This window comes from Bombus huntii, chromosome 7 (genome assembly GCF_024542735.1).
Source record: "Bombus huntii isolate Logan2020A chromosome 7, iyBomHunt1.1, whole genome shotgun sequence".
NCBI lineage: Eukaryota > Metazoa > Arthropoda > Insecta > Hymenoptera > Apidae > Bombus > Bombus huntii.
The window spans coordinates 5256863-5282297 of NC_066244.1; the positions used below are offsets into that span (position 1 = coordinate 5256863).

At 38.4% G+C, this 25435-nt stretch overlaps 1 protein-coding gene across 1 annotated transcript in view; it reads right to left on the reverse strand.

The window, feature by feature from the left end:
- LOC126867494 (pituitary homeobox x) overlaps window positions 1–25435 on the reverse strand; it is a 45595-nt gene that overhangs the window by 16312 nt on the left and 3848 nt on the right. Inside the window, exons 2-3 of the mRNA XM_050621991.1 lie at window positions 8008–8205; window positions 4621–4877 (exon numbers count right to left, since the gene is read on the reverse strand). Coding sequence (XP_050477948.1) covers window positions 4621–4877; window positions 8008–8205 — 455 coding nt within the window. The remainder of the gene's footprint in view (window positions 1–4620; window positions 4878–8007; window positions 8206–25435) is intronic.

The window sequence follows — 25435 nt, forward strand, 5'->3', positions numbered from 1 at the left end:
ATATCTCGCGGCCGAAAGTTGCGATTCTATTGACAATCCTTGAATCCACGAATTGACAATCCTTTAGTTAGTTCAAAACGATAATCCTATAGTTGGCGAAGCAACTCAAGGTTTTGAGACTTTGAACACTCAAAGTTATCATACTTTTAGTTTAATAATTACTCGAGTTACAATGTTACTCTCGGCTGCCGAATTTCTTATAACAAACGTAACCGATGGTCTTGGAATAGATTTCCCTTAAACATAAATCTACGTATATTTTAACGCATGCCGAGATTTCATTTAAAAATCGGATTATCTAGGTTTGAAGCTACGTGGGTATATGAGAAACATATAAATCACCGAGAAAAAATGTGAAGGCACCGGTAATAAATTTCCGTTGTTGTGATATAAATTGCGCAGCGATGAAACAAATAGTATAAAATAACAACGAGCCAGCCTAGTTCTATGAATTTTTATAATGCAAATTGTTTGCTATTATGTGGTAATATAACCTTCGTATACGTAGACTGTTATACGCTATTTAGGAACGTATATCATTATTCGTTTTACAGAAAATAATCGTCGTATTGTTTATAATCCTAACGTAATTTGTAATACAAAAGAAAAACCATAAAGCAAGGGAGAATGTAATTTTAGGAACGAGCAGTTCCATCTGTTTTATAGTAAACAATCGCTATAAAAACTGCTATTACTTTCATCGTAACACACCTGACCAATTCTACTTAAATTCAAACGACTTAAACTTGATCAATTCAAACGAAGCATTATCACGAAATATCCTATCAAACGAATCGAATCAGCCTGTTCTTTCGAACGATTTCGCCTCAGGTCGTGAACCACCCCATTCAGATATCGGTCGAAATACCGGCAAATCCGTGGACAAAATAGATAAGCTTTCGCGCATTTATCGGCAAGCATTAAATGTTGCGTCGGGATTAATTAAGCGTAATGCCGCGGCTAGAATTGACTAAATGCGTCGGAATCGGTTCGCGTAAATTCCGCCGTTTGCAGGTTTGTGTCACGTAGAACTTTCCACCGAAGGACGACACAACAGCGCGAAAGCACGGTTGAACGGATCCGACAAGGATCGCGGTTCGTACCGTAGACACGATTTCGCCTCGCGTTCCAGGCTCGACTGACGGGAACACGTACCGTGCTTTGCCACACGCGATTCGTGTGATAAATTGAAAATTTTGAGAGCAGTCTATCCATAAGGTTAACGCGAAGATTTCAGGCTTTTTGTATAGCGACTTGCGAAAGTATTCGAACAGTTTATCGTAGGAAATTTTTATGTATATATGGTGATTACAGAAAGTATAGGCATATATCTATATTTTATACTGTAAAGTATGTGTTTATCGGGTTCTAAAGTGCTGCTAAACGATAGGAAATGTAACGTACTTGGAATTTGATCGATTAATATGTAAATACTAGCAAGAGATATAATTTATTACAAAATAGTTAGCACAAATTGCAGTACAAATTAACCATTTTCCACTTGCTCTCCTGGTTTCCTTACATATAATTACGTTTTTGCAAGAATAAAATATACTCTCGGTATTTTCGAAACCTCCAAACGATATTCCTTTCTCGAACTATTCCTCGTTATGAATTACTTTTTCCTTCGAAGGATTTGAAGTATCGAAAGACCGTATTAAAAGACCGTACAAAATTATTATACTTCGTTTTCTACTTTTCTGAATTTTGAAATGTAACGACCCATCACGAGTAGGATATAGTATGCACTATGCTCTAATATCAGTTTTCCTGTAACGTTTTCCTTATTCGATGATCGACCTCGACTACCGTTAACCGTGCGTCAAAGCCAAACGAAAGAAAGCGAGCAAAGCGGTGTCTCGATGAAAACGTTAAAATTCGCGAACGCATCGGTGGTTCCACGATAGTTGGGATCCGCAGAATTTTGGTACATGGCGTATAGCGGCGTGGCGGGAATACCGTGCCATGCTCCGTGTGGTTCTATAAATCCAGAAGGGCTTACCGGCGCAAAGCTTCCCTTGTGAGCTGCGCAACCTCACGTGACCTCATACCTGCCCACTTCCATCCCTGTTTCTCTTTCGATCCCTATGTTTCTCGTCCGAGCTCTCATCCACTGATATGACCGTTCCTAAAAGCCTTGCTGAAACGCACGAAACCGCGAGGATTGTCAAGTCGAGAAGCATGTCCCGGTCGCTTGATCCAACTCAAATTGTGGAACGAGACGTGGATTCGTCTCGTTTGCTCGCGTTTTACCCCGAAACGACTGGCGATGAATTTTTTCTTCGTTCACGATACAGAAGGCTTACTTTGTTGGTCCTTTCGATATTATTTTTCCTTTCAGCGTTTCTCGTAACCTTCGATATTTAAGTTTATGAATTTATTTGCTCAGTGTCGTGTTTTTTTTTTTTTTTTTTTTTTTTTAAAGCGCTATGCGATGAGTTAGATAACGGAAGAACGTTTTATAATGTGTTACAGAGTTGTAAAAGAGTTTTATGGGACTTGTGTAGGTACGCCAAATTGGTTAAAAAGTATAGACTTTTAAAGCTTACAGACTCTGACGATTCTTACGAAAATTACTTTCACAGAAGAATTTTTATCTCCGCGACTATTAAACGTACGATGTTCTCTTTTTGATTACTTGCAAAATATCTTTCCAATAATTATCGATTTTAATATAGATACGATATAATAAGTTTAGTCATTTTTGTGCTACAAATCGCAGTATGACGGAATCTAATAATCGTACGGAACGAATAAAATCGAGTGACATGTTTGTATTAATTGAAATTAAATTACCTTCCAGAAATCTACAAATAGAAAAGTAGAATGTATGTTATGTTTTAATAAGCAGCTCGCCACGTATTTCACTGCATTGGTTTAAGATTTTCCTTGATAGTCATATTTCTCACTGACTAACGTTCGAAATTCTCGTTGTTGAACTTCACACATCAGACGCGTAAGACAAGCAGAAAAATTGACCGCCTACTTCTCGAAAATATCAGGTTCGGTGGGCAAAGAAATGGCATTTTCCGGTCACGAGCCATGTCTGCAGACGCGAGACTGGCGAGACCTCGAGGTATCGGCCAGTAAAGAGCATGAATTGTTGCCTTTGTAATCGATACTTCAACGCATCAATGCGCCCATTGTAAGTTTCTGTTGCTACTTTGATCAACTCGATTTCACGTCACCCTGATTCGTGTTCGAGCTCTGACTCGAATCTTTCAGAATGAGTCGAGCAACTCCGTTCGCAACGAGGAAAAACAATACGTCGACGCAGATAGATGAATTTCCATTCTCCAAAATTTGTTTGTCCGAAATTAGACGCATGATCGATGGACGTTCGCCCAACCGGTGATAAAGCGAGAAAACGCTGATAGCGATGCGTTACCTTCACGCAATGACGAAAAATTCATCAAAAATTATCGATTATCTGTACGATTATGTGTCTTCTGTAAAAAATAATTAGTCACGAGATCGATAGACTCGTTGATGGAAATTTATAGAAAGTTTAATTCAAATATAAGTCTTGCAAATCTTTCAAATAATCGCGATTATTTAGTACTCGATAAAATTAGAATTAAAGTGTCTGGATTCACCGATTAAACAGAGCTTAATATGATTATTTATTGATATTAATTATTTAAATGAATACTTTCTTATACTGTTCTTTATTACTGATAATATACGAATATTAATTTGCTGTCAACTCAAGTTGGCTTATTACTGACTTATATATTGTATTTGCAATTGATTTATTTTGCATAAGAATACTTTTATTACGATAATAGATGACATTCTTTCATCTAGTTGTCAATCTTTCGTTATGATCAAATTTCATTCTAAAGTATAGGAAAGTTGTCACTTTTTGATAAGAATAGAATTATATATTACGTATAGTAAATTATGGAAGTATCGCATCTTAACTTTTAACTCTCGTAATGGTTATTTAATATAAGTATACATATAAACACTGCGTAATAGTCGTTTGCTATCAAACTGCACCATGTTTCGCAATGTAAGATTAATTTTTTATTTGTAGCGCTGCAAGCAAGATAAACTCGCTTAGTCCCCGAGTATTCTAGTGATGTACTGTAAATCAATCGAAACACCAGTCGTACTCTGAGTACCGGTTGAACAATTAGCAAAAATAAATGTTCCTTTCCTCGCAGACAAAATTCGGTAAATCAATATACCTCTTTAATTCAGAAAAATGACAACGATTCGAGAAAACATTCATTCTTCCCTCTGTAAAAATCGTAATAAACGAAATTGAAAGCATTCGATTATCATAAAGATATTATCGAAAATAACAATTTAATCAAAGACCGATCGAGAATATTTGTCTACCAGCAAAGCGCAAAAATGGATTTCTCAGCGATATCGTAGAAAAGAAAGTAGACTGCGAATTTCTATGCATTTATACAAAATTTGAGAAAGTGTACAGAATTCATATAATATGCAGAGATCTATAAAATATTCAAAGCAGAGTAAACGTTACGATTTTTCACAGATGAGACAAAATTCCGTTTAAGTTCTTTCCTTTTACTTATATTTCGTGAAAATATAAACTTGCATAAAAGTAAATCGCGGACTATTAAATTAAGAATAATCGTCACTCACCCTGACTCGTGGCTCGGGAAGCTTCGTGAACAGACCTATCTCTTCCCTGGTCGACATATCCGGATACCGATTCCTCATGAACAAGGCCTCCAGCTCCTGAAGTTGTTGGGACGTGAAATGCGTCCTCTGCCGCCTTTGACGTTTGTTCTTCTTTCCATCCTTATCGTCCGCGTTATTTACCCCAACTACACCATCCGGAGAGACCACTCCTCCACCGGCGCCCAATTCGTGTTTCACCTCTGTTGGTGTTGCAACATCTGAAATGTGTTAAAATATCACATTCTCTAGAAAACCATGCCACTTATACTACGAGAGTTCAATGTACCTTTACGATTAACAAATCGAGTCTCGTATTTCGAATAAATCACACATTCCACGTTGTAACGAGGGAAATGATCTTTCTCGCGTGAAACAGCAAAATGTGAGTCACTCGTGGCATAGCGGAATATCTGTTGTTTGTTTCTCTATTCCATTTTTCCCGCTACGATGTTTAAAAGCTTTCGTAATTAATCAAATATATCGAAATCTTCGTGAAATCAAGGGACCACCTAAATGCGAACCTTGTTAAATCTTAATTTCGGCAAAATCCATCAACAAAATATTTAATAGCGTAACTCGTTAGATATATTATACTACATGTGCGTAATACCGTACGACGTGACGATCATCGATCGATTAGACCGTTTGATCGGTAATCTCTGCCGTGGCTAGACCGTACCCTGCCGTTCGAGAATAACACGAATGTGTTTGTCATGACCGTGACAGTGACAGGTGAGGGTATTTCACCCCTGACTCCGCAGGCAGCAAATCGCCAGCTTCCCTTACTCGTATTGACAGCCGTGTGATCGATTGCCTCTTTTTTCAAAGAGCACCGCTATCACTGCGTCTGATGATGCCGCTAACTATCTTCTAACTAAGACGACCGTTTCTATTTACAGAGGTAGCAACCCAACATGAGGTCGCTCCGATACCAACTAAGTCGCGTCACGAAGAACCTTCGACTTTTTTTTTTTTTTTTATCACCGTGTTTCAATTTATTCAGTATGATCCTAATCTACCTAGGTTTGTAATGTCGTACATGAAGTTTCACTGTTCTCGTGGAACAAGATATTTCAGTCGTATGACAAAGAGTACAAGAGTTACCAGGAGTTGAAGGAATAATGTACTTTATAAGTCATTTTGCATCGTTAATTGCCTTAATATCGATCTTATCGTTGAAAAATATTTGCTTCGTGTTTTATTCAAGATGAATTTAGATTCGTAGGAGAAACGAAAGATTTCAGATGTAATTCGGAGTAAGTTCGATTCCGTCAAACAAAGACTAACAAACAAACAATTTTCAACGCGCTGCAACTATTTCTCAAAAAAGGAGCAGACGATTGTCAAAATATATCTAAAAACAAGATATATAATCGTATTAGTAAAGAGTACGAATATAAAACTTTTAAATATTTATGAAAGAAGAAAAAAAAAACACGGGAATTATCCAAAAAGAAGTATAGTCAAGAAATAAAGTTAATATAATCGTTAGTTATACTTACAAGATGCTAAATCTAAGTCTAAACAAGGAAATAATTTAACTTTCAAATCTTTTCTTCTTTCAATCTTATCTCGGCTCGTTTTCCATTCGCCAATATCCAAAATACAGTTACATCGTCCTTCTTACTTGACTCCTTAACGCACAAATTTTTCCTCGCTTTGGCCGCAATTTACAATGAAATTTCCCCATGATAAAAGCAGTTCAACGCGCAGTGCAAAATGAACGTACAACGTATTCTTTCTTCGGGTTATCATAATCCTAATTTCCATGAAGATCGATCCCCCAAAAAATAATAGGCTGAACTAAAAACAAACTTAAGCGATATTGCAAAAAAAAAAAAAAAAAGAGAAGCTCGTCAATTTATATGGAATAAATTTCAGGGAATTAATTCGTCGAAACGAGAGTTACTCATCGAAGTATGTGGAATTCAAACATCTTTCACGGCTGACTGACGCGAATGAGAGGAACGTGCTGGACTCGGTCGAAGGAGCACGAGAGGCCTCGCCCTCGTCTCGGGATTACAACGAGTGAAGTGAGATCCGTCCCCGGGGTTTGTTGTTAACCAGGCCCGTAAGACTCCGGGAGATATTTCAATTTGCAGGGATTTGGGGCGGCTGCGAGAGTGCCGGCTAAGTGCCGAACAAACCTGCAAACAAACGACGCCAGCATTTTCCTCGTCTTTCTCCTGCTGCACCCGACAACGGCACTCTCTGTTATCATTTGATTTCACAGTCGTTCGTAAGACGGCAGCTCGGCATCGTTTCCCGCTGGAATCTCCATGCTATCCTACTTGATCGATGCGCGCGAGCCTTTGCCTTTCCTCGCGCAAAGATGACACGCGACTCTGTGTATTTGTATTATTTATGTATGTATTATTTGCACAGCAGTTTAATGGATCGAGAATATTGTGTTAAAATAAACTTTTCAGTTGATCGATCGAGGTTACGTAAGCGTATCATAGAAGCTTGTTGTTACAAGATTTTTGTTAAGAAGAACGTGTTCGATCGTGATATTAATACAAAGTTTCTTAGTTTTGGATGATTTAACACGCGATTACATGTTTGTTGATAAAAGCTAGTTAGTATCGTTAGGACGAAGCTGTATAGTAACGTTATACAGGAAAGTCTGTTATAGACGAAAAAGTGGATCAAAAGTATCGAATACGTATTTTCAAGACAAATTATGTTTAAGATAAACTCGATAGTTTCTTATCGTGGATCTTTTGTTCTTGCTTTCGCCAGCTCACGCAGTAACGATACTTGGTCAAAGTCATTTCGAAATCTTAAAACGGTACGTCTGTAATATTTTCTACGATAAACAGTTTCATTCGTTGAATTATTCTACAGACCTGTGAAACTGTTAAATCATGTCTCTTCGACAATTTGCACGTACGTACACCGACTAATTCTACGCATACTAATTCCACGAACTACGAATTCCCCTTACTCGTCGAAAATAACCATAAAAGAGGAAAGATCATGCAGAAGCGAGCTAAACTATCTATCTCCTCTATACCACTCTTGGTTACGAGCTATTCTCGTTAACTACTCCGCATCTATTGTCTAAATACATAGTCTACATCGAAATCTAACAATTTTTTATCGGATTTCTATCGTTACGCAATTTCCACTTAACTGGAAGCAAATCACCTCGAAGACAAACGAATCTAAGCGGAACCACTCTATCACGAAGAAGCGCAACGTCGACGAAGGTTAACGTTAAGAAAAAAAAAAAAAAACAAATTGGAAAAAAAAGGAGAAACGTCAAACGAATTGATTTGGTGAAACGAATAAACAGGGAGGAAGGGGTTGCGATAGAGAAGTTGCTCGTAAAGTGGCGAGGCGTACCTTTTCGAATATCCGGCCTGTGTGTCGTGTTCGTGCGGGACCTAGGCTGTGCGGTAGAAAATCCACCGGAGGGTGTCGTGGGTGTCGCACCCGGTGTACTGGGGTTGCTGCCACCGGGAGTGTGAGCTCCGTGACCCGTCAAATCGAGCCTCGCCAAACCCCCGGTCACCTCGTCCCGGAAGTCGCCCTGTGCCCATACTGCAAAACGCATCACACCCTCTTGCAACATCGTCTAAGCTCTCCGCAAGCTTCGCTATTTACTAACTTATTTCGTTACTAATCCGGAATCCCGCGGGGTCAGTTTCGCCCCTTCTAAGACGACAAAGGTGTTTCCTCGAGCGGCAAAGTGGCAAAGAAGAGTTACAAGGCAAAGGTTTGTCGAATATGTGAAAAAATGTAAACGATCCTGCCCTTTTGTCTACCTTTCTTATCCAAGCAGATTATCTTATCTTCGCGTCTTTCCTCTTTTAGTTTCTTAATATTCTTCTTTTATACCGAGATATGTATTAATGCGAGGTAGTTTTATTTGATTTCATTTTTTCAGAGATCTAACCGTGAGATGTAATCGAACATCCTGATTACCAACAGACGTGGAATTTTATAGGAAAATTCTATCTTTTGGAATTCCGTCTTTTTCCTCTTACGCTTTCTCCTATTCCTTGTCGTTTTATCCAAACAAATTTTCTATTTTTCGATACTTATATATCTTTCTCTTCCATATTTTTGTCCTGCTTAATAAATGTTGGGTCAATACGAGTCAGTCTTATCCGATTTCATTTTTGTAACTTTCGTGATTTATTTACATACTGGTGTTATGATTACCAAATTCTTCAACACTCTTTACCATTCTACGGTGTATAACATTTATCGACTACCTCACTCGTCGATGTTCGACAATTTTAGTAAAAAAGCGAGAACCGTTCAACTGGTTCACCGGTCGTTCATTTAGCGTGGCGAGAAAGAATGCAACGAACGTTACAAGTAAACTACATACACTGTAACTTCCGAGGGCACAAAACTATCGAACAAGCAGAGAAACACCTACCAGTCCTTGCAACTGATCAACGACAACAAACGGTGTCGTAGTTCGTGTAAAAATATTCGATTCACGCTGACAACACATCGTTTCGAATGGCGGACTCGTGTTTTCGTTTGCAACAAGCGTACGTGAAAAATCGCGCGTATAAAAACGCACTTCACAGCCCGAGAACCCCGACGAAGCACTATTTTGTCTCGTAATTAACGGCAGCATACTTTTCCCTCGCGTTATTTATTCACATTGGGTGCTCCACTGCCACAGGAAAATAAAAAAAAAAAAAAAAAAAAAAAAGGAAGGAAAGGATAGAGAAGAAAAGAAAAGAAAAAGTTCGTTCGGCTCCAAACGAGTGGTAGTCGAGAATAGGGCTGGCGAGAGTGAGCTGTCGGTGGTAGCCAGCCAACGGAGAAGTTAATCGGCCAGGCCGTTTAGTTTCGCTCCGTTTAGTTATATTTGGTTTCCACGGGGGCGGCAAAGGAGGAGGGAGGCGGTTCACAATTAGTCGGCGCGTAACTCGGGCTCTGATTTAGTGTCACAAGCCAGCCACGAACCACGAAAACGCGCGTGTCACTCTTCCAGGATATTGCCAACCGTGTTACGAGCTACTGCGCGTGTTGGCTGTCTTCGAGACGCAGTCCCAGTGAGAGACGCATGTACCGTATAGACCAACAAGGATATTATTCACCAACGTTCGAAACGTAAAAACAGGCGCAGACTGTTTGCATCCGCGAGATGCGACGTTAAATACTCGAAACAATTTGGCAATTTGCACAGTTTGTCTCTCTAAATGCTTCGGGTATAGTTCAAACGCATCCACAGGGAAGAAATGTCCATCAATGTTGAATTTGTCGAACTCTTGCCGAGGTTTAGCCATTTCTGTTGTTACCGGATTTGATTTATACGGACGTTTGCAATTTCGATTAATGCGTTTGATCGAGGAAGATTCATCGTTTATGTGCGTTAGTATCTCGTACGTGTTGCCCCTTTTATAGTAGTTACATTTTCTACATTTTCTGGGAAGACTCTGTTTTTATATTTGTTCTTATATTTTATATCTTTAACAGAAAATAAGCTTGCCAGAGATATAAATATTATCTGAATATTTCGTATAATCTCTTTAAGGGTTGCTGTTTACTCGGTTCAGAAATTCAATTACAAATTCACTATCGTACAAAGTATTTTTTATTTATAGCTACGTATCTACACGGGTTATTACGTAACTAGTTTTTCAAATTTCCTCAGTTTCGATTTGCAATTTGTATCTAAATCGATGTTATACGTATATTCTAAAAATATAAATATTACGTATCGAGTAGGATTCGAGATATACAGGGTGGTTGGTAACTGGTGGTACAAGCGGAAAGGGGGTGATTCTACGCGAAAAAAGAAGTCGAAAATACAGAATAAACATTTTTTTTTTAATTTTTCCATCGAGACAACGATCTACAGTGAGATCCGTTATAACGAGACGCGATAAAGTGGACGCGTACCGAGCGAAAATTCAAAGTCGATTTTCTCGAAAACAAAGCCTCGAACGAACAATTTTTATTCTATATTTTCGACTTCTTTTTTCGCGTAGAATCACCCCCTTTCCGCTTGTACCACCAGTTACCAACCATCCTGTAGATAGAGAATGCGTTAAAACTTAACAAAGGAGCGAGTAATTGCATGCATCCAATTATCTGAATACGATTTAATTAATTAGATCAATGAACGCAATCTCGTTATACATACGAGTTATCAATTTATCCAAATTATACGGATAAATAGAGTTGCATTTTATAGTAAACATTGCACAGCTGGTTTGGTCGATTAAAAAGGATAATCGTTAATTTTTCAGAATGAGCATAATTGAGAAGTTACGAGTATAGCCATTTCTGGTTCGCAAATGCTGCGTTGTTAATATAATCCGAGAAAAGTTGTTTCGTTTAGAAAGAAGCGAGAATATAATTTATAAAGTGGATTACGATTATTTAAATACAACTAAATTTTGTTAGGAGCATAAACGTGAAAGAAGATTAAACGTATCTGTCAATTAATCCTTGACAATTATTCTAAAGCTTAGAATTTACTCATAACGTTATTATAATAATTGTTGGAGAAACTATTATAACTCGTAAGACAAGCTTTAGTTGTTTAAATATAAATACGTTTTATTACGAACCTAGATACAGAAAATGATTAAATACTTTTATAAATCATTATAACGCTCCACATTGTAAATTTTAACAACGCGTGAACTCAACGCCTGGCTGACGTAAGCACATTTAAAAAGAAAATGAAAATGGAACAAGAAATGGATGGAGGAAAATAAAAAAGGAATTTAGAAAGAAGATCTGTCAATTTTACTCGTCCTTAAATTATTAAATCCGAGCCCTACGATAACTAGATATAATATAAACACTGAACGAAATTCATCTTCAAGGAGTGAATGAGACTTTATCTTCTCTACCAGTTACTAATATATATTATTTAACAAACATGTACAAACCATTGCCATCTTGTCTATCTCCAATTGTTCGGTGTTCCTCGAAAACACTGTTTCTCTCAGAAAATACGCAGTTGACGTTGTACGTATGAAACAATAATTTTACAACATTGCTTATCGCGATTCGCGATCGATAAGCACGATCGAACGAAAGCACAGTCGATTCATATTTTTCACGATCATCGTTGCACAACGCTCTCTGTCTTCATTAAACTGACTCACGTTCTTTCGACATTATATACACGACACAACGTTAACAATATTGAGTTGTTGAATCGATGCAACGATCGATAACATTGTTATCATTTTGAAGTATTTTCTATATATTAGGAACGTTTTCTCCGTCATTTTTCTCGCAAGTGAATAATTCCGTCAAATTCGCCGACAAACTTGCCTCTTAAACAAACTGCACGAAATAGTTTCTTTTAATCTACGAGTCTGCAAATAGATCGGTTGTCTATTTGATGGGCTAACGTGGAGAACACGTGTAAAGTGCTACGAATGGCCATACGAGGATAAGCTTCATCCTGCTGATGCGATGGTTAGGTGGTTTGTTTGTCAAGGCCAGTCCCCTAGGAAAAGCGGCCGTGCCGCAGTGATGTCGCCGTTATCGGTGATGTCTCCTCGGCAAACAGCATCTGAGAGCTCGAAACATGGATTCCGTGCTACTTATCACGATCCACGTAACAGAAGAATGCAAACGATGTAACACGTTGTAAATAAACGGCTAACGGGCGAAGGGACACGATGATGACTCGTCGTTAGTTCGAAAACAACTAGCAGCTGATTTCGATACGTCGACGTATTTTTGTGAAAAGATAACGCTCTATAGAACTGTTGTAAGTTCTGTACGACGAGTCGAAAATCACGGAAACGTAAGTTAAGACTTCAGCAATTAGAAAATGTATTTAACATACAGCGAAAGGAGACGATATGAATAACAAATTGGAACAAATTTTTTAGATTGGAAAAGAGCAGCTCGAAAGAATGGCGAGCGACAATTTATAAATAAATAAAATATAGAGTAAATAAATTTAGAACAATGGTAGGATAAACAAATAAATCTTTCGAGAGATAAATAAAAGTACGAAAAAAGAAATGGACGACGATTTATAGAGAGATGCTAGAAATTAGAGGGAAAAAATTAACATATCGTGGATAAGTAATGCGAATTAATTTTTTCTTTTGGAGTATTTATTTTAAAAAATCAAAGATCTCGAAGTTTGGAAAATTCTATGCTGTTAAAGATTTTCGACCGTGTTATTGGACGCGTTAAATCCTAAAATACACTGAAAATATTGAAATGAAAAAAGAAGACAGGATATTTATTTTTTTGTTGTTTCTTAAATTCTTTAAATTCGGGATTTCGGTTCTTAAAATAATAAACACACGACACACGGGGTTTTCTGTCACAATTACCTCGTGTAGATTCTATTCTTCGCGCTTGTTGTGCGATCGTAAACATCCGAATAATCCTGTGCATATCGGGTAACAGCGAGAAATTTCGAAATTGACGAAGAACACATAACGTTACGTCGGTTCACCCACTAAAAATGTATTTTTCGTTGCTGTTTTGATAAAACCAGTGTACACCACTGAAACTTCCTCGTTCCGAAGTTTGTATATTATTTCAAGATTAGAGTTAATCTTATAATCTACATCCTGATCCGACACACGCTATTCAAACGGCCTACTCAACCCGGTGAAATTTATAGGGTCTCCATTTTTCACGTTTCAATACCTTGCCGCTCGATGGTGTAGCGCGATCTATTTTGTGCATAAGGTTCTCCTTTTCCGAGAAACGATATCGTACAAAAGAAATTGTTGCAATAAGAATCGTAAAATGTACCAACAATATGTACGAATCGAAGAATGCTACGTATGCGCGTTGAATGGCACGTACAAATATTTGTAAATCGTATATTTAGTTTGAAAACGTTGTTTTTGACAATTTTGGAGAATTTGAAAAAGTCGTGACAATACGAAATTTCTTACATATCTCTTTCAAGAATTTTCTCTTCGTTCATTTATGACGCATTATACGTGAAGAAATTATTCGCCGTATTTACATGTACGTAATATGTGTCTTACATATGTATCTTCCTCAACATTGAAGAAGATATGACAACACAAGAATGATAAAGTATTAGATTATATAACGTGTATAAACGTAATACATTTGTCGTATCAAAAATTAATTTTGTCTTTAACGAATCGTTAGCTTCTTCTTCGGCAATAGGAAAATTTTACGATTACAGCGAACATTCTCTTTGTCTTATTCCTTACTATTCAATTCCAATTTTTTCTTTGAACCATTTGTCACGAATAATTCTTCCTTTCGTACGCATCACTAACTATACCACTTTCTGCTATTAACGCAAGATTAATAGAATTAAGATAGGTAAATATTTCGAATTAAACTGAAGTACGCGTATTAAACTGAAGTATCAAAGAGTATTATAGGATTGACAAATGCGTGTACTATGTTGTGAAAATTGGAAAACAAAGTGAAATTATAAACGAATTTTTTCGATGCCGGCTCAGTGTAGGATAGAATGTTCGTTACGAACAGAGCTTGAGAATGTTCCATTCTATTCTATTCAATTTCAATTTTTTCTTCGAACCATTTGTCAAGAATAATTCTTCCTTTCGTACGCATCACTAACTATACCACTTTCTGCTATTAACGCAAGATTAACAGAATTAAGATAGGTAAATATTTCGAACGCGTATTAAACTGAAGTATCAAAGAGTATTATAGGATCGGCAAATGCGTGTACTATGTTGTGAAAATTGGAAAACAAAGTGAAATTATAAACGAATTTTTTCGATGCCGGCTCAGTGTAGGATAGAATGTTCGTTACGAACAAAGGTTGAGAATGTTCGATTTGGTCACGTATGACGTTCGAAGACAAAGAGCTATTATGACTCCTTCCTATATATTTTGCTCGATATATTCTCCAATATAGTTCCCACGAGATCTCCTGCAGAGTTCTTGGAGGCTTAACATGTCGTATCGTTTGACGGTTCTACTGTTCGTTGCTATGGATTCGTGGCAGAGTTACACGAGACGTGAAAACGGAAGATCCTCGAAGGGCGAAATGTGGCCAAAAACTATCCTACCCTTTCCTGTCAAACATTCGACATCTATATCGGTCAGTGGCTCGTGGATATTTCGTTCTGTCCGTTTACCAAGAACATCGTATATTGATCCTGGATTCTAGCGAATTTCAAGAAGAATATAGAAATGAAAAATATTAAATACGAATGTTTCGGTATTAATCGTAAAAGTATAATTTGACAGAGTATTGTCACATATATTAAATTACAAGCATATTTAACACGACGAGAAAATTGGTATTCTCGCGAAACTTTTATATTGAAATTACAAACGTTTTGCACCTAATCTAGAGAAGTATTGTTCGAGTATCGTTGGAATATTATTCATTATCGCAGTACACGATTATAATATTTGTGTAATTTACGATTAATAATATAATCGTTCTGAACAACAAAATAAATATTCTTGTCAACTTTCTTCTTCTTCTAAGATACAAATATCTCCGAGTGGAAGGAAAATAATGATTATTAGCAAATCATGATTAGGATATTTCTGTGTTTTATAATCGGTTTCGTTCAATACTTGTTAAACAATATATCGGTTTACTGTTTTTGTGATATTGATAAATTCAAAAAGTTTCGTTCCTTTAAATATTATTATGCACTGTACGCCTTAAAATTTGGAAACATTTATTTCTATCTTCAATTTTTCGTTCGGTGAACCCTATCCATAAAACTTTATGGAGTACGAAAACTTCTTTTCTTCTTTCGAACGTGCTACTATAAAATATTCAAATTTATGACACTATAATGTAGTTACCAAAGAAATATTCACTCGAAACAAAGAAATTTATATTCAGTGGCTTATCAGTTTGCGATACTACCTCTTTTCGTCATTTCAGTAAATTTTAATACCTCGTAAACAACAAATATACATAATTACACAATTATACACAATTATACACAATTTTCACCCGATGATTTTCCTTATTCTCTCAATTTTTGATACGCTGTAACTCTTACAATTTTCGTAATTTTCACGCAATAATTCACGTACTCGTCGATCGTTCTATATTGCAATATTCCAAAAATTTCTGAACTTGGATACAACCGGATGTCGAGACAATTTTATGCCGCGATATCCCACAAACACAGAACGAATAAATGAAATTTCCACGATCCGGCGAAAAGCGACGATTGTTTCGATTTTCATACTATAATTTACACACTTGCCGATTCTTCCGCATTCCGATATTGCAAAAATTTCCAAACTCGAACTCGACCCAATCCTGGACAAATTTTCCACAAACAACGAAAGGGAAAAATTTCCACAACGAAGTAAAATCTACGAGCGACAAGCTTTCGTGCGATAATTTGGACACTTGCTCTAAAATTCTGAAAATTTCCAAACTTAAATTCAACCAGCCGCTCCTTTACATTCCAACGCTACAACAATTTCTGAACCTAAATCCAAGCCAATCTTCGATCGATTTTCTGGCCGAATTTTTCCACGCATAACGAGTAGGCGATAATTCTCTCAATTTTCACGCGATAATTCTCTCAATTTTCACGCGATAATTCACGCAGCCTGTTCCCGGAGCCTTCGACCTTACCCAAATTTTCGGTAATTTTCTTTCTAAGAAAGAAGGCTTGGTAGCGTGGCGTCCCGTTGCGTGTCCTGGTTCGCACGTGTTTTCACACGGAGAAAAAATCGCGCGTCGAGGGGAGGAGGGTGAGATATCGTGGTGGACGAGCAAGAAATAAAGAAACGCAAGAGAGGCGAACGAGGAGAGGTAACTAGGGGTCTGCGTGGACAAGTTGTAACTCACAAATTTATTACTTTCCCCGTGACTTGGAGCTATTTTATGCCAAAGACAAACCGGCTGGCGCGGCGCGACGAACGCGAAGTGCCGAGGAACGACGAAAACGAATATCTCAGCTGCTTCGTCGCGTTTTTACGCCCGCGGGATATATTAGTGGATCGCTAATCCGCACGGATTTTACGGGACGACTGTGCATGCGACCGTCGACGTCGGCGTCGACGAAGAACACAGCGTCCCCGTGATACCGCCACGTTCTCCACTCGAATAAACTCCATTGATTTCGTTTCATATCGAAAGAATTTGCTCAAAGTTCTGGTTGTTGATTTTATTAAATTCATCATTTTAGATATATCTTAACGGCGATGTTTACACGACGATAAGTATAAGTTGATAAGTTGATAATGTATCGAAATTATAATATTTTTACGTAGGTTATTGTTCAACCCTGTTCAATCCTTTATGCCATTTTCGATCGAGTTGTATTCTTTTCTAACGTTGCAAATTTTGTTTGTTATATGGGTATGATGGGTATTCGTAATTTTCTATTCCAATTTTAGATTCGTGTTCGTGAATCGTTTGTACACTTCCTTGATTAATCAAACAGTTCTACGAAGATTTTAATATCATTAAGACCGTAGCTTACATATACATATATATACATTCGTTCTTTTATTCGAAATGAAATAGTACCTTTCATTCGCTGATAATGCAATCGATGTTTCCTTTTATCGGATAGATTTACTTATAGAATTAACCGCCTAAAATGTGCCAGAAATAATTTTCATTTTTTTTTTTTTTCAATTTCATAACACACACAGCACCGGCGACGAACGTAGTCCATGGAAGTTATAAAACCCGGGGGATTATAATCTCCGGCGGTGCATCGTAATCTCCGATATAAAATTATCGATGGAGAGTTATTTCAGCGCTGCTTTCATTACCCGGAAATTTTACTCGCGCGGCAATAAAGCTTGTACCAATATCCGTGGCATCGATCAAGAGATATTTGGCGAGGACTGACATTTGCCGCTTGTTGATTTACTATTACAGTAATATTTTCTTTCCTAACACATTCATCTAATGGTTTTAATAGCCAACCAGTTAAAAGGTATTCACAAGGCTTTTTCCTCGATAAAGGGAAACTGAACGATCATTTTTATATTTTGTTTTCGACGTTTTTCGAACTTTTAAATCGCCCGACGAACTTTCATTTTTGTTTACTTCGGTGGTATGATTATTCGTGGAAAGATAGAAATTGGAAAGAAATTTATTCATAGGTCACTATTTAAAAATTATTTATTTAGATAAACTTTATATCACCTGTCATTCTAAAATCTATTTATCGCTGATTAGATCGCTATTGTATCTACTCGTACATCGTTTCGTTATCTTAAATGTGCGATTAAACCTATTCAATATACCTCTCTACTTTTGATAAAAACAGGAGTAATCTTCATTGAATTGAATATCTTTTGCGAAACGACGAACGATCTTTCGTCGATGCTAACAGTAATAATTATATAATAGACATTTTTCAGCTACTTTTTCATCATTTTCCGCGTACAGAATAAATTTAAGAACAAATTATGAATCTTTCGCTGTATAAGATGATAAACTATTTTCAAATAAACTTTCCACAAAAGAATTCCACGATTACGATTAACGACAAGAAAAATAGTACTCCTTGCGAAAGTATTCTCATGACTCGCCAAACTTTATGGATTATCATCAGCCAATGAGAAGGTAATGCGCGAACATAAATAAAACGGCATGTGCTGTAAAAATTGTAGGTGTTCGGTGGACCGTGTCGTGGTGCAACTCAGCGACAAAGAGGGTTATAAGGGTCGCTAAAATATCCGTATCGTGCAGCTGTGGGATCCTTTGAAAGTCACACGAAATTAGTCATTCGCACGAAATTCTTGTACCGATCTTTGAATATCATAACGTAACGTGGATTTCGTTAGCAAGAAGAAGAATCAAAAACACGGTCGTTTCTATCTCTCAAAATTGATAACTTTTGTTAATAATAACTGGTTGACAATTCTATCCCAGATTACCCCCATTTAATCCCCCAGTTTCAACCCGTATAGAACCTAAATGTTATTTCTATGGCACCATCGAGCTTTTATATCGCGATAAAGAAACTGGAACTCGCGCAAAAGTTCCCTTTCCCGCCGTTGTTTTTCGGTATCTACCTCGCAAAAGTACCCGGCGACGTTCACACGTTTCCCCGAGAAGTTGACCGCACGTATTTCCTGTTCCTGCTCGGGAACACGGCCGAGAAAAACCAAAGTGTGTCACGTAGCGAGATGTGTGGCGGCGATTTTAGAGTGACGTACGAGCACGGTCGCATGGCCGATAATTACCCAGACAGCTATCCCTCGGACGTGGAAAAACGTCGGGAGGTTGAAGTACGACAGCGTGGCGGGAACACCTGTGAGCGCACAGGCTCCTCGCCATCTCCGGCAGAAAGTCGCAGTCTGCCGTTACGGTCTTCGCTCCTAATCTCGTAATCCTTGGCTTCCTTAGGAAGTCGTTTATTAGTCAAGCCGACCGGTACGCTCGTCATTGGGACAACGACCGGGACGGAGTATCTCGTACGAGCCTTAAAGTCCTGCTCCACGTTTATAAATATTCGAAAACGCGCATCGATCGATGATATTTTTGGCCCGTGAGTTGTTAAGGAGCTTCGTTCTTTTTTTCTCTCTCTCTCTCTCTCTCTCTCTCTCTCTTTCTTTCCTTTTCTTTTTCGGAGATTTCGAAGGGACGTACGTGTAAAATTTGTCGGCATATGTGTGAAAAATGACTCGGGATAATGATGGTGCTCTAGGTATAATAAGTCGTCTTTAGGGTGCAGTTGTTTATTTTAAAGCAACTGTTGGAGAAAGTCGTTGCGACGATGGATCGTATGTTCATCTTTGTCGTAGATATCGTCTTGAATCCGTGGTTGCGGTTTTGTTTGATTCTATATGGGTAATATTTTGGTCGATATATCGCGGTAGATTTCGTCTTTCAACCTTTTAAGATGGAATTTACAACGCTATTTCCGAGATTAACGGTCGATTGTCGTTTGATTATTCAACCCATTTCTTTTACCCTTATTCAGTTACATACGACAAACGAGGTTCGTATAAACAGAATTCTATCGTCCTTAGAATTAAACCGAAACTAATCATGAAAGAAATTATAGAACGCGTAACTCTAAAGAAATAAACTTTGATCAATGTTAACGGACCATATTCCATAAAAAGAACGCTCGTTTCAAACATTGCACCTTCGTATTAACTTTATTAATTCTCTAAAAGTGATCTATTAAAAAGACGACAGATTTAATTTTCTACAGAGCGTATTAATCGAATGTTGCAAACGCGAGATACGGAATATTCTAAACTATCAAAGAATTAATGTTACAAAGACAACGTCTTTGAGGAGAGTTAGTATCCCTATATGCATCTTGTCAAGTCAGGATAAAGCACGTTCGTTTGCAAAATGATTTGCAAGTGCTTCGAAGAAACTCGCATCTTTCCGAGAAGAAAGCGGTGACGAGTACGCGCGAGTGTCAAGGAAAATGTCGCGTTTGTTTGTTCGGACGTGGACACATCGAGGACGAGCGATTCCGTGGATAGGGTTCGGTAGCTCTTGTCAAGCAATTTGTTTAGTTTCAACTTGACACAAGGGCGAGAGCACATGGAACCGATAAGTAATCTGAGAGGCAGTGTGTCTTTCGAGTTTAACACGCGTGTCACAAGCGTTTCGGAAAAGTTCATGGATAGAATGTCTTCGGGAGACCTTTCAGACGGCCTGGCGCTACCGAGGGAAACCCCCTATAGCTCCTATGAAAATTAATTGGAATCTAATCCGCTCGTTTCCTCTCTTCTTAGCTCATTTTTCTATGCAAGAAATTATCTAGGATAAAAAATAAATTGGAATACAAGCGAAGGACGTTTCTTCTTACCAAATATAGTCTCGAGAGGATCAAATTAAAATTAAATTATATAAAAGAACGTATTAAACATATACGTGATAAAGAAGGGATGTATTGAAATTTATATTTTATTTTCGCTAGAAAATAACAATTTTATTCGAGGGGATGTCTGTGTCATCGTCATAAAGCAAGTTAATATTCTCGTAAAATGATACACAGCTGTAATGACGAAGATGGTGATTTTTAAGACGATTAAACGAACCGATTGAAAGTAGTTCGTCTTACGCGTAACAGCAAGAGAGAGAGAGAGAGAGAGATACGTTATAATCCAATGTTCTATTTACTCGCTTTCGTGGCTATTTATGAAAACATCGTGATAATTATACGTATATTCTAGACAAGATAATTCACAAATACAAAACGATATATGACAGTAGTAATATTCTAAAATGATATAATAGTACTGACTTATAAAACGTATTGTAAAATATAACTTAGCGTTATCAGAATATCTCATAGATACGGCACGCTTTTAAAAACCGAGATTCGTCTTTGTCAAAACCTGTCTATCACGGTCCTAACCACGTATCCTGCAATTAATTTCACAGCATCACCAGAGCTCTATAACAAAATAAGAGCGAGATATGCCGTTCGTTGGTGCAGTTTGTAGAGGCTAGAATTAACTTCGTAGAAAGACCTGCTATATTTTGAGGTGCTTCTAGGATTACACCCTTAAAGACCGCAAGTTTCGCGGCGGTTCGATGGCTTCGGGGTTCCCCCGGTTCTCACACATCGGCACGCACAGAAAATTTCCTCGGCGAAACGATCCCCGACACCGAGCCAGCCCACTTCAATCGAAACCCACTGAGTATACAAACCTTGTTTCTGAGGTAGGCGTCCTCCGACCGTGCCACCAGCGCCAGCTGAGATAATGGGAAGGAAATCAGTTCATTTCTATGTTGATCCCACGGGCTTGGTTCCTGTCGCGCTTAGAAGAGCGCCACGATTGCCTCGGTGATCGAGAAAATCGAGGCAGAAAATCAGCTTGATAGCTCGGCTCATCGTCCGACTTAACTGTTTCTGCCGAGTCTATAATGTTCCTACTCTCGCAGACGGTCGTCTATAAAATCGACGATTTATCGAGGCACCGAGGTTTTTCTTACGAAAGTGACTGATCGTTTGTCCTTCGCGAGAAAATCAAGTTTCAATTGGAGAAACGGTATGGTAGGTTTATCGATGGACAAATTCAAAATATCAATTCAATATCGGAAGACGAGTATGTACACGGTATCTTCTGGGAAATCAACTACCCGTTCGTTTTTCTCGAGAAAACGATTATTTTTTTTTTTTTTCTTTTTTTATACGAGGATAAGCGGCAACGTAGCACGTAGTTAACCGCGTTATTAATCGAGAACATTCTCTGCAATTATTCCGCACACGTTACAATTCATAGGGTGCGTGATGGAGGCTAAAGGGAGAACGATACGTCTTATTCGGGTGGCGCAGCGATCTGAAAGATTGCACGTCTAAATGCCAATGAGTCTGCGGTCAGAAGAGTTCTACCGTGGCTTCCCTAGGGAAACCTAGCGGCTAGCCGAGCAATTTGTCAACACCATTAGACGATGGCAACAAGGGTTGACTTCGGCGCATCTGCCAGCGGATCTCGCGCAGCCATCGCCGCAACAAAGGGGTAGTTAATGACTATCGGGGGTATTCCGATCGAAAACCCGGTAGCAGACCGTATGCCAGCCTGTTGACAAAATATCGGGATATTGCCATTGACCGAAAGGGATAACAGATTTGTCAAAAGGGTCCTTTTTCTATGAATTGCCCGTGAAGAAATCGAATTTTCAAACTGGACACGTATGGGGACGGTTATCGATCCGATTTCCCTTCTTTCACGTTGTTTTGCATTAATGGCATGTTAATAAGAACTTCGGCGAAAGCGAAATGTAAATGCGGCTTTACTTTGGGGGGGAGGGTGGGTGACGATATTGGAAAATAAATCGGACGACAGATGATCCGAGTTTGTCCGATATTTGAATGGGGAAAATAAGGTTAGAGATAACGAGAGCTGGTAGAAAGTGAAGTTCGTATATCCATTTAAACAATACCACTACCTCCGACACCAAATAACTGAAATTATCTTTCGCAAACTAAAACCTTCCCAATAATATTCCTGCGGATTAAACGGAATTGAAGAATCCTTTCACAACCACTAAATTCTTATTTAATATCGCAAGAAGAACACGAACTTCCAATTTTTCATCCGAAACTCAAAGAACAGATACTATCTACACCCGAGGTATCATTCAGTTCCGCAAACCTCTACCTGACAATAAACAAATTTCTAACTGAGATCGAAAACGAAACGCGCTTCGTCAAATCAACGATCCACCTCGAAGCAAGCGATCATCCGAACCAACTCGACGAACTAAGCGAAACAATTCTCGTAAAAATAACTCCTCTTGGCTCGTTCGGATCCAAAGATCCTGGACCGTTCAACCTTCTAACGTATCGAATTCTCGTCAAATCGATCGGACGGATAGAGAGTAGTACGCGAAACGTAGGAAAGATCGCGATTCCGCAAACGAATGGAACGGAGAGTACCTGCGGTCTGGAAGTGGGAACTGCCGGCTCTGGGAGTGAAACTGAAACGGGGATAGGTGGGATGCCATTGGAATAAGATCGGGTTTAGCCGCAGTGTCGGGTTCGAGCCCCGGATAAGTCTGCCTTATCCCGATAAGCCGGTGAGTTAATGAATCACAAAACAGGTGGTGGCGCCACTGAGAGATCGTCTTCGTCCTCGACTCGTTGCTACGTGCAGCTTGATTTCTCGCGAGATCGACGAAACGATGACGCTCTTTTCCCTATTCTATTTTTTTTTTTTTTAATTGTTCTTCCTTTTCGATTATCTTTCCTTTCGAGGATCTTACAGCTTATAAGGAACTATACTGGCTGATATACTCGGTGGAATTCGGCCTTCGATGTTTGTTCACGCGTCCCTTGTCTCCGATTTTTATCTCGGTCTCGAAACTACCGTTCGTGTGTTTCATTTTCTCGCTATGAAAAATTAGGACGCCACGTATGCTTTACACGATTTGGAACCACCTAAGAAAGGCTTCCTCGGCTGAGAGACGAAGATAAGAAGGGAACCTTGTGTTCGTAGATTTACGAAAAGTATCACGAGAAATACGATTTTACCTGATATGTCGTTTCGACAGTCGAGTAGAGAGGACACTCGCAGTGGAAGAAATTTTGCTACTGTATTTGGAGAATCCGTGTAGCTATCGATCTGATGTAATAGTATGTGATACTATAACGATCGTATTACGCGATATGGTAGCGTTTGCTTCGAAAATCGTATATTTTTGATGTTAAGAAAAGAAGCGAAAGCAACAGCCGCTCAAACGCGTTAACGACATTCAGTAATGGTAATTTAAAATTTCTCATCTCCGTACGATATGTACACGTAAGAACGTTTATCTCTGGATGTTTAAATAATTAAGGACGCCCTTGGAAGCTGACGATATACCGAACGGCCCATGTATATTTCAATATTTTACACTATTTTAGGCGATGGCAATTTCTGGCGATTGCATTAACACAGGAACGAGGCCGAAATTTCATTCGTCATGTCGTATCAAAGCTGGAATAACACGATGGGTGCGGTGCTTATCAAAGCTATTCGTACTAATATTTTATCTGTGCTCCGCTGGCACTTGACAAAAATCAACGTACAATGTTGCTTTATCGCTCGAAAATATTCAGCGAGATTGCAACAGGAACGTCATATATTGTTTATAGCGTGTACTCGATATTTCTACCATAGGAACATGACTTAAATTGTGTTGGTACTTCGAGCCGTCGAAAAATCCTCCGATACATTTATACGCGTCATTCGCCTACAAATTGGCAATTTATCGTCGCGTAAAATAAACATTCAAGTCAGAAATATAATCGATAAAATTCATTCGGCAAGTCGATCAATGCTGTCGTTTCTCCTATCGAATTCCGTTGCTCTAATTTTTCAGAAACGGCACGCTTTTACGTTCGCTCGTCACATCGATGCAACGAACTGACGCAACGACGAAAAGTAGAAACGAAGCAACGTGCAAGCGTTAATCTTACTTCGCACACGTGCAAATTTGCTACGACAAACGATACGAGATTTTCTGAAAAGATGCGCGATAACGCGAACGACGCAGTGAGACGATTTAAGAGCAGGGAGGTGCTCGACTATATTTCTCGCGTTCGAACGTCGATGATATCGCAAATAATAAAATCACGTGAGTTGTCAAGTTCCCCGCTACAAGCGATTATCGCCGATATTACCAGCCGACGAAGAAACAAGGAATGTTCTTCCGTCGTATCGGTGCTTCGATCAAGACACGCGAAAAAAGGCTATTGTACGTAGGTACTTCTGACAACTCTTACAAAATCTACGTACAAAATATATCTCGAACACTGCACTCAAATTTAATCCGTATTGTTAATCCTTACGATTCTTTCATCCTTCGATTTACGCGACTTCGATTTAAGATACAACCTCGCGTTCGGTCGAAACGAGTTAAGAAGAAAATCAAGAATGACGAATTGCGTTTAAAGTGATCTACGGCGATGTCGAAGTAGAATGGCGATTTCAATTCGATCGATACAACTGTCAATCAGTTTGATAAAAAGGACGACGAAGACGTTGAAAGGACACTGATCCGGTTATCAGTTGCGTGCCATGTGATTTGGAAATTCTATATTCCTACGACTGTGTCTTTTAACTCTTCCGAGTTTATTCATTTATAATTGCGTTACTCTTTGCTGTTCGTTGAATAACTTGACGATCGTTTCTTTCGAAGTACTTCTCCTTTTCAAATCAAAGATAAATTCTTTGAGATAGTTTGTACAGATTCCTAGAAAGATTAATCGTTTATTATGAAAAGTAGTTTTAGAAAAATCGGAGCAAACGATAATTTGATGATACACGAATAAGACGGATAAGATTAACAATATTTTATCTGCCACTGTCTAATTTAAAACGACGTTATTTTAATTAATCGAACCCGAATTTTCCTTGGCAATTGCTGCATTTAATATCCAAT